This window comes from Saccopteryx leptura, chromosome 2, assembly GCF_036850995.1.
Source record: "Saccopteryx leptura isolate mSacLep1 chromosome 2, mSacLep1_pri_phased_curated, whole genome shotgun sequence".
NCBI lineage: Eukaryota > Metazoa > Chordata > Mammalia > Chiroptera > Emballonuridae > Saccopteryx > Saccopteryx leptura.
In genome coordinates this window covers 348,457,158-348,467,601 of record NC_089504.1, presented here as the reverse complement: position 1 = coordinate 348,467,601, position 10,444 = coordinate 348,457,158, and the positions used below count along the sequence as shown (strand labels likewise).

The 10,444-nt window shown below is 58.3% G+C and overlaps 1 protein-coding gene across 1 annotated transcript; it reads left to right on the top strand.

The window, feature by feature from the left end:
- Positions 1-856: 856 nt before the first annotated feature.
- Positions 857-6,738, top strand: SP6 (Sp6 transcription factor). Its single transcript, XM_066364409.1, has 2 exons — positions 857-1,061; positions 3,213-6,738. The coding sequence occupies exon 2, from the start codon at positions 3,271-3,273 to the stop codon at positions 4,399-4,401; it is 1,131 nt and encodes a 376-aa protein (XP_066220506.1). The 5' UTR covers positions 857-1,061; positions 3,213-3,270; the 3' UTR covers positions 4,402-6,738.
- The last annotated feature ends 3,706 nt before the right edge of the window (positions 6,739-10,444 follow it).

Genomic DNA, 10,444 nt, shown 5'->3' with positions numbered 1-10,444 from the left:
TCTTTCCAGAAGTGTCCGTCCCCGGGGCCTTAGAGGCGCCCGCCCAGCCTCCACGGCCGGGTGCGCCGGGGCGAAGGCGGTGAGGCTATTGGAGAGGTGGGTTGAGTAGGCGACGGGGTTGCTGCCTCCGGGGAGATGGAGAGTGAGAGCTGGAGGGGCCTGGGAGCCGCGTGGGGGCGGCAGAGCCCGGCCAGGTGGGGGATGGAGAGGAGGGGAGAGAAGAGGAGGGGGTCACCCCCAAAGAGCGAGTGGCCGGAGAGGGAGAGCCGGAGAGCCAGCGAGAGCGAAGGGCGGAGGAGGGAGGTGGTGGTGGCGAGAGCGGCGGGGGCAACAGGGAAGGAGGGCGGCCGCCGAGATGCGCTCGGCCTGGGCTGGGAGCAGACCGGACGCGTACTTAGCGCTCAGCCTCGTCTCCTTCTCTCCTCTCGGTTTCGGGGCAGCGTCGGTGGGCCGAGGGTCGTCAGGGCACACGACGCCCTAAGGGGGCTCGGCCTCAGCCCGGGACCCGCCCCCTCTCCTGTCCCCCACCCCCAGGGTCTGCGTCCTGGGGCCCCTACCGGACCGAGCCAGCTCGAGGGCAGCTCTCGTCCCCGTGGGGCGGGTCTCGGGACCTGGAAAACACTCCGCCCGGGCCCCTCGCCCCCGAAGTGGAGGGACAAGGGAGGAGCGAGGGAGGGGGCGGGAGGCGACCTAGTTAGCGATCCCTCCCCGCTCCCCTCCCGCCCCCTCCGCGCCGGGGCCGGGCCTCCCGTCCAGCCGAGCCCGCAAGGGTTAAAGGCGGCGGCAGGTGAGGTGGGCGGGGCCGCGATTTCGGGGAAAAAGGAGCGCTGGGCCGGGATGCAGGCAGAGCGCGCGGGTGAGTCACGGGCGGAGCTGGCCTCGCTCCCTCGCTCCCTCGCTCGCAGGCTCCCGCCCTCCGCCCCTCCTCCGCCGGGCCGGGTCGCGGCCCCGCTCGCCCTCCGCCCCTGCCCACCGCCGCTGGAGAGCCCACCCGCGCTCAGGACCCAGGAGCGCCCGCCGGTGGCTCGCCAAGGTGCCGGGAGTCCGAGCGCAGCCTCGAGGTAGGAGCCCGGGTCGGGGTGGCGAGGGGCGAGCGCTCCCGGCTCCTCGCGGAAAGGCGCGCGCAGAACGCACCCCAGCCTCCTACGGCTTTGGGGGAGGTGAGTCCGAGGGGCTAAGAGCCTCGGCGAAGAGAAAACTGGGCGGACGGGAGAGACCGGAGGGACCGAGGAGGCTGGAAACTGGGGAAACTGGAGCGACTGGGACAACCGGAGGACTGGAACCTTGAGGACTGGGAGTACGGAGGTCCGACCACCTGAGCTGTGGGGATGTGGAGAGGCAGCCGGCAGAGGAGGGGAGGAGGGTGTCTTTAGCTGCCTTCCAGCGTTGGGGAACGCGGAGCCGGGAGTGCGCGTCCTGCTGTCTCCCACCCCGAAACCTTGCTGGCAGGCTAAGCATCCCCGGATTAGGCTCCCTGCCCTGTGTCGGGAGGGGCCACAATGTGGAGCCTGGGTCGTTAGCCTTCCCAACCCCTAGCCCTTGGGGCCTTTCCCAGGCGCCAAAGCTATTAGGGTCCCAGGCCTCAGTGCTCCTGCCCAGCCCCATCTGGGCTGCCCTGCCTGGGCCTGAGGCTCCATTCCTGCTGCTTCACCCTGTTCTTTTCTTGTGGTGAGGCAGGGGACTGAGTAGGCGCCCCAGTCCCCCTCTATCTCCTGCCAAGCTACCAGGGCCCCCTTCCTGATCCCAGAGGCGGAAGGTAGCAGGGTCAGCTGAGCCCTGCTGTGGGAAGTCCCTGCCCTGAACTATTGCACCTCCTAGATCCCAACCTAGATCTGCCGCAATCAGAGAAGGCCCGAGAATACAAATCCCACACCTGGGGCACCAGGGCTCCCAGGCCTGAGGGAGAGGTGGCGAGAAGAAGGGGACCTTCAAGTCACAGATACATGGTCATGAAAGGGGTGGAGGTCTTTAGGTTCCCAATGGTTTAGGGAAAGAGTGGAGAGGCCTGGTTCAGAGGTACATACAGTACATATTTGTTGATTGAATGAATAAATGAATGTCTCTGTTTAAGTCACTTCTCCAAATACTGTCTCAGTTTTCTCTTTTTAAAGAATAAAAGAGTTAGCTTGAGTGGTGGGTCTCCACACTTGGCTGCATATTAGAATTATCTGTGGCATAAAAATCCACACCTAGAATGCACCCCTTTACAAAATCTCTTTGGGCAATTCTTCCTCTTAATTTCTGTGATTCTGGATTTTCCTGTTGTCCTCTGCTTACCCCACATCACTTAAGGGGTGGCAATTTTACCTTCCTGAGCTTGCTGGCAAGCTCTTCTCTTCTTAACCCCCTTCTCTGGGGAAGCCGACCCCTTCCAGCTTCATATCTGGGTCTCCCCTCCATTGGAGAAGGGCATGTTTAGCAGCCAGAGCGAGCTGGCTGGCACCAGTGTGGGTCAGGACCGGGAAGGCGGCTTAACTTTCTCTGGTGGCCAGAAGTATACCCAGCAACTGGCACTGCAGCTGCACCCCGAGGGAGGTGAAGTTCCTGAGGGGAACGGGGTGGCTGCCGGGTGTGGAAATGGGTTTGGGGGAGCCACGCAGGGACCTGAGGAGGAGTGAGGAGGGGCAGTGAAATGCTCTTCCTCACTGAGCATGCCTCAGCGATGGAATGAGGGCTCTTTCTCCAAAGTCGTAGGATTTGTTTTGGGCTTTGGGAAGTCAGATCACCTCAAGCTTGGAGCTTCAGAAACAGATCACCCCCTCTCCTCACTGTGTCCTGAGTCAAAGTGGGAAAGCTGAAGTGGATCTAGAGCCTCCCCTTAGGCTGGCAGCAGGTCTGAAGCGGAGAAATGCCACTGCCCCTCTGCTGGCCTGCGCAGCTGGGGTGGGCTGGTTTGAGCACTGTAGTGTGGGAGTGTCCCACCCGCCAGCCGGGGCCAGCCCGGCTCCCAGGACAAGCCAGGTCCCCTAGGAGAGAGAAGCTAGGGAAAGGCAGATTTCCCTCGTCCTCCCCACTTGGCCAAGAACTTCACATCCCCAACCCTTCCGAGGGTTCTCAAATTCTCTTAGCTGATCTTTAGTCACCAACCCGAGTGTGTTCCTCTTTTTCACCTGGGGGCTTGGGGAGGTGCGCTTTGCAGGAAGGGGGTTTAGGCTGCGGTTGATAGTCAGCTGGCGATTTTACTCACTTCACCTCTTCTTTGCCTGTTTTAGGTCTCACCTGAGGTGCTCCTGACCGTCCCTGTCCCCCATCTCACTCTGCATCCCGGCAATGCTAACCGCTGTCTGCGGCTCTCTGGGCAGCCAGCACACGGACGCGCCTCACGCTTCCCCTCCGCGCCTCGACCTGCAGCCTCTCCAAACATACCAGGGCCACACGAGCCCGGAGGCTGGGGACTACCCCTCCCCGCTGCAGCCTGGGGAGCTGCAGAGCCTCCCGCTGGGCCCCGAGGTGGACTTCTCGCAGGGCTATGAGTTGCCAGGGGCATCCTCTCGGGTAACCTGCGAGGACCTGGAAAGCGACAATCCCTTGGCTCCGGGACCCTTTTCCAAGCTCCTGCAGCCGGACATGTCACACCATTACGAATCGTGGTTCCGGCCGACTCACCCAAGCACTGAGGATGGCTCGTGGTGGGATCTTCATCCCGGGACCAGCTGGATGGACCTCCCCCACACTCAGGGCGCACTGACCTCACCTGGCCACCCCGGAGCGCTTCAGGCTGGCTTGGGGGGCTATGTTGGAGACCACCAGCTTTGTGCCCCGCCACCCCACCCACACCCGCACCACCTCCTCCCAGCCGCCGGAGGGCAGCACCTTCTGGGGCCTCCCGACGGGGCAAAGGCCTTGGAAGCTGCCGCCCCGGAGTCTCAGGGGCTGGATTCCAGTCTGGACGGGGCGGCCCGGCCCAAAGGCTCCCGTCGGTCAGTGCCTCGCAGCTCAGGCCAGACCGTGTGCCGTTGCCCCAACTGCCTGGAGGCGGAGCGACTGGGGGCTCCGTGCGGGCCCGATGGGGGCAAGAAGAAGCATTTGCACAATTGCCACATCCCGGGCTGCGGAAAAGCCTACGCCAAGACCTCGCACCTAAAGGCACACCTGCGCTGGCACAGCGGCGACCGTCCCTTCGTGTGCAACTGGCTCTTCTGCGGCAAACGCTTCACGCGCTCGGATGAGCTGCAGCGCCACCTCCAGACCCACACGGGCACCAAGAAGTTCCCCTGTGCCGTCTGCAGCCGGGTCTTTATGCGCAGTGACCACCTGGCCAAACACATGAAGACCCACGAGGGCGCCAAAGAGGAGGCTTCCGGGGTAGCCACCGGCGAGGGCAAAGCCGGAGGAGCGGTGGAGCCCCCGGGAGGCAAGAGCAAGCGGGAGGCTGAGGGCAATGGAGCTCCTTCCAACTGAGCTCCTCGGTAGCGCCTCCCCGCTGACATCAGAAGAGTGCCCCCTGGCCTGATGTCCTTGAGGGGCGGCTTGAGTAAGAGGAGAAGGTGTTTATTTATTGAGAGGGAGGAAAAGTGGTGCAGGGTCAGGGAGAGGGGGCGGTAGGGGTGTTTTAGTCTCTGGGGCTGGACGGGACGCGTTTCACTGTTTGGCTGGGCTGGGGGAAGCTACGCGTGCCCCTCTGTTCTCGGTTTCCTCGCTGTTTCACCCAAGCCCCCAGCTGCGGGGATCGGGCAGGGTATCCCTACAGCAGCTGGAGGGCCGACGGGGCCTGCTGGAGAAGATGTGCGTCCTGTCCCAGGAGCAGAGAGGAGTGGGGCGGCCCCGGGCGCTGGGGGTAGCTGTCTGGACGCGCCCTTAGCGCCTGGGAACCGGGACATGAAAGCGCCTCCGGAACCGCCCTGCAGTTCAGGTCCCTTTCATCCCCTTCATAGCGTTTCTTCCCCTAGGGTTTCCGGAGGGAGAGCTGAGATGGGGCAGGGGAAGCTGGGGGTCCCCTTTCGGGAGAGGTCTCTATCAGGCTGGGAAGATAGTTGCTGTAGAAATGACTCCTTTGATGCGTCTCCTTATTAACCCTTCAGACCCAGTCTGATGGAGCTATGAAGGAAGAGGGGAAAAAGCCAGAATCCGAGACAGCTTCCCAGCCATATGTGTGGGGTGGAGAAGAGAGCTAGATGTGGGGGGTGGGCAAGGAAGTCCCCTTGAAAATGAGAGAAAGCAATGTGATGGGGGAACTAACCCCTTCCCTCTCAAACTTGGATTCAGTCTTTAACCCTTGGTCTTTATAAAATAAAGTTTAGTAGTCCACATTCCCCATCTGTTACTCCATTCCCACGTAAGCTTTCAAGGCAGCCAGAAGCCCCTCCCTCTAGACTTGAAGTAGTTCCTCATTCTCGGTTCCCCATCATTTGCCTTCCCCGTGGCAATGGAAAGAACAGGGTTAGCTGCGATTGTTGGGGGCGTGGGGGTGCCTCAGCAGAGGGACACCCAGTGGGTCCCACTCAGAGTGGAGGACTTTGTCTCTGCCCGGCTGTCTCCTGCTCACCCTCCCCTTTCCCTGCTCCTGCAAGCCTTGCCCCTCATGTCCAGTGTGTGTTGGGGGAGGGCTCCCTACCCTCTTCCATATGAAGGAGTGGTTCTCCCACTGGAAGGGGTCTGCCTTCTGAGGTGATGTCCAGGAAGCCGTCCCTGTTCCTTTCTGTATATACTAACAAATACATCCTGATTGTGATCGTGGAGTGGGGAGGGGAGGAGGGAGAAGTCCAGCAGAGGCTGAGCCCAGCAAAGGAAAAGGAGCTGATAGGACTTTAGAACTAGTGGGCTTTCCCAGGCTTGATGTAAGAGGCCGTGAGTTTCCCCTGCCCTACCCTTTCCCCTGCCCTACCCTTTCCCCTGCCCTCTTTCCGCCCAGAGCCTTATTTGAGGATTAGTTATGTATTGATTTTTAAGTTATAAGCAAAGGGTATTTTATTTAATATTAGGGCATGTGTCTGTGCATGTTGTGTGTACATGTGTGGTTGTGTGTGTGTGTGTTTCTCTACTGAGCCTGGGGTCTCTAGCAAGGGAGACCCTATCTTGTTCACCCCGTCCAAGGTGCTGGGGTCTAGGCCTACAGTGTCTCTTCCTCCCTTGGGGATGCTGAAGCCCAGTCCCAGGACTGGGAGCTCAATGGGAAATAGGGCTGGGATCTGAGTGGGAATATGCGTTTGTGTCGAAGGCAATCCTTAAAAGGGACAGGGTGACTCTCCCTGAGGGACCATGGGCCTAGGGTAGTTTAAGAAGTAAGGTTCTCTATGCTCCCTCTTATCCCTACCTCCTGCTAACCCAACCAGACAGAGGTCCTTTTCCTTGCTGAAAGGGTTGGGGGCAGGAGAGAGTTGGCAGCGCCTGCAGGTTACCTGGCCAGGTAGAGAGAGGGGGAGAGGGAGGGCACTGTGGGTGTGAGATGCCTTTCTCCTCCACCCATCGAAACCAGCCACCCCCTCCCTGTGCCACCAGGACAGCATTTCCCAGTGACCATTCTAAGGGGAACTCCCGAATAGGTGTTGGTGGTGGGGGGACATGGATGTTCCCCTATGGAGGCCTCCAGCTCTAAGGTGTGGGGTGAGGGCTTTGGTTAGATTTTCTTCTGTTCCCCCCTTTTATAGATCTAGGTTGCTTGGCTGTCTGCCCCCTTCTAGGCAGCCCCCTAGAGGAGAAATGTAGGAATTTTTTTTCTTTGACTGCTGTGAACCCACTTTGTTGGGGGGGTGGGGGGAGAGGAGGAAAAAACAGCCTGTGTTTTTTATGCCATAATAAAGTCATCAACCACATCATTGCTTCGTTTGTCTTCCAGCTCGAAGTTTCCTTTTTGACTCAGTGTCCCTCAGCAGCGAGGAGCAGGCCGCTGCAGGGTGGGGTGGACACTTCCCTTTGATCTTGCTGCCCTGAGCAGACTCACTCCCTTTGTTTGAGGCAGAGCTGAGCTGATTGAAGGGTCCGGTCCTGCGCGGCCCTGCGCTGGAGGTGGCCGGTGTAGGAGGGAGGAGATCCCTCTGGGGTGATAGCTCTGCTGACTGCCCCTCCCTCGTCTTAACCTGTGCAAATGAGGAAGTTCTAGATATTTCCTTCCTCCTCCACATACAAGCCCCCTCTTTCCCCTCCCCTGCCAAGAACGCTGGTTCCCTGCCTTCCCAGAGATAGCCAGCCTCTCGGCACCCTCACTCCACCCCCACGGGGGTGTGTGTGTCAATTGGTCCCTCTGGCTGTAAGGTGGGGGTGACTGACAGTGATTTCTTCACCCAGGGTGATCCCTATCAGGAACAAGGCGATGAAAGGCAGCCAGGTTATCTGATGGGCTCCCACCCAGCTGGAAAGCGTGAGGGAAAGGCTCCTACTGCAGCTCCCAGATAGAGACCCGCCACAGTTACACAACCTGGCTGTGCACACATGCGCCCTCGCCGGGCTCGTGGGGCGCCCTCGGAGATGCAGAAACGCTCCTCGGCATGCTCTTTCCCAGGCCGCCCAGTGCCTGGTATGCAGCTAGTACCTAAGTAATGTCAAGTGAGTAAAAACCTCAACTCCAGAGCCCCAAACCCAGGAAGACTCACGGAGGATCAGTTTTGGGCTCCGAGGGGGCAGGATATACATTACTGTGTTCCTTCACCTTCCCATTCTACTTTGTTTTTATTTGGCCAAAAAAAATTTTTTTCTATTTATACTTCCCCCATTCTAACTTTAACCTAATTTGTTAGAGCTAAATCTGATGCTCAGGTTGGCCCATCCCATCACATGTTTGGGAGAGTCTGGGCTCAAAGGGTCCACCTTGGCACAGGGCATCAGAATGATTTAGGGCCTGGCCTGTGGTGGCGCAGTGGATAAAGCGTCCACCTGGAAACACTGAGGTCGTCAGTTTGAAACCCTGGACCTGCCCGTTCAAGGCACATATGGGAGTTGATGCTTCCTGCTCCTCTCCTCTTCTCTCTCTCTCTCTCTCTCTCTCTCTTTCCTCTCTAAAATGAATAAATTAAAAAATATGGAAAAAAGGTGTTTTGTTGTTTTTTTTTTTAAAGAATGATTTAGGGGTCATAGAGAAAACCAGCCCGGTCTGGGAGCCGAATGTTTGTTTCTGTGTGCTCATCACCTCCTGCCTACCCCACCCCACTCTTCAGGGCACCTCTTTTGTCTTCCTGGTTCTGGGGGCATTAGACCCCAGGAGCCTGGTGAGTCCTCTCCCCCTAGTGAGTCCCAGGGACAGGACAGCTGTGGGGCTGGCTGGGCCTGTCTGGGCAGGGCTGGGCCGCCCCTCCTCCTCCACAGCTCCTCCCAGTGACCTGCATTCTTAGCGGGGGCCTTTGGTGGGGCCGTGACACTCACTGGCTCGTTTGCCTTGACAGCAATGCTGCCTGGCTGCCCCCCCCCCCCCATGGAGCCCAAGGCCACCTCTGACCCCTCAGAATTGGAGCCTCTGGCAGGATGATCTCAGAGGGGCTGGGAGGGAGGGTGGGAATTCAGAACATCTGGGCTGACCCTCTGGGCGACCTCTCTGAGCTGCCATCTCTCCTGGGAAGTAGAAGTAGAATTCTAAGGTGGGTGAGTGAAATCAGGAACGGGAAAGTGACAGCAGCAAGCAGCCTGGGAACTGCCGCCTGGGGCTGTGCTGCAGCAGTCCCACACCTCTCCTCCTGCCTGATCCTGCCCCCCAGCGGGAGGCCGGGGAAGTGCAGGAGGTGAACCAGCTTTCTTGCAGGCGCCTTAGGTGCTCGAGTTAGCCCACATCCTTTTTTTTTTTTTTTAATTTTTTGTTTATTTTTTACAGAGACAGGGAGTGAGTCAGAGAGAGGGATAGACAGGGACAGACAGACAGGAACGGAGAGAGATGAGAAGCATCAATCATTAGTTTTTCATTGAGACACCTTAGTTGTTCATTGATTGCTTTCTCATATGTGCCTTGATGGGGGGAGGGGGTGGCTACAGCAGACCGAGTAACCCCTTGCTGGAGCCAGCGACCTTGGGTTCTAGCTGGTGGGCTTTTTTTGCTCAAACCAGATGAACCTGCGCTCAAACTGGCGCCCTCGGGGTCTCGAACCTGGGTCCTCAGCATCCCGGTCCGACGCTCCATCCACTGCGCCACCGCCTGGTCCGCCTAGCCCACATCCTTGATGTTTGCTTTTGCCGTGCCATGCAATAGCACACTTACCACTCCTCCCCGACATCTCACCTAACGCAGCCTTCACCTCCACATTAGTGCCAGTGAGCCTGACTGCTCCGCATCCCAGCAGTGTAGGTTTGCAAAGAATCTCAAGGACCAAACTGTCCTGCTCCCATCCAGCAGATGACATATTAGAATCACCCATTAAGTTTTTCAAGATTCCCTGATTCCCTCCCCAAGACCCTCCCCAGTTATGCATCTTGGGGCTATATCAGAGCAGCGCTTCTCAAACTTCACACCCGAGGTCTCGATAACATTCAGCTTCTGAGTCAGTCGGTCCGAGGTGGGACCTGAGATTCTGCAGTTTTCACAAGCTTTCACACGACGCTGTGCTGGCGGTGCGCCGACATTCTGATAGCGGAGTATTCCAGTATCCTGTTGTGCAGTGGGAGTTGTGTGGTTTAAAAATAGCTTCCTTGCCCCACTCATGGTTAAGAACCACAGATCTAGTTCAACACCTTCATTTTTTTTTTTTTTTTTACAGAGACAGAGAGTGAGTCAGAGAGAGGGATAGACAAGGACAGACAGGAACAGAGAGAGATGAGAAGCATCAATCATTAGTTTTTCACTGAGCGTTGCAACACCTTAGTTGTTCATTGATTGCTTTCTCATATGTGCCTTGACCGTGGGCCTTCAGCAGACCGAGTAGCCCCTTGCTCGAGCCAGTGACCTTGGGTCCAAGCTGGTGAGCTTTTGCTCAAACCAGATGAGCCCGCGCTCAAGCTGGCGACCTCGGGGTCTCGAACCTGGGTCCTCTGCATCCCAATCCGACGCTCTATCCACTGCGCCACCGCTTGGTCAGGCAACACCTTCATTTTGCCACCGAGAAAACTGAGGTCCTTGCAGGAAAAGCGGCCTGCCCCAGAGACCCCACCGAAGCAAGATGAGATGCCGGTCTGCAGAGTTCCAGGTACCGCTCCTTCCTACCTCCAGCCCGGCTTCTAAGTCGTTCTTCTCTTCAAGTGGCAGTCCCATTTCTGAAAGTGAAGCCCATCTCCCTGGAGACAGCATCTTGGGAATCAGCCTTGTATACCTGCAAATATCTCAGATTTCAGACCCCCCACCGCCTTATCTGACAGGTCTCCTACAGCCATCACCCAGCCTGCCTTCAGCCCGCCGCCCGGGAAAGCCTCAGCCTCTGCCTTCATTCCCATCCCAGGTGTGACTGCGAGCTCGGACGCCGTGGCCAGGGCTCTGAGCAGCAGTCCTGATTATTGGGCTGGTGGCTGTGGGAGAAGTAGGTCCTCTGCAGTGTCTCCCCCATTCCTGGAAGGCCCCTCAGAGCAAAAGGAGTCCCAGGAGGTGGCAGATGTA

Excerpts from the sequence above, each read along its gene's own strand:
- SP6 (XM_066364409.1), top strand. The coding sequence starts at position 3,271 with ATGCTAACCGCTGTCTGCGGCTCTCTGGGCAGCCAGCACACGGACGCG.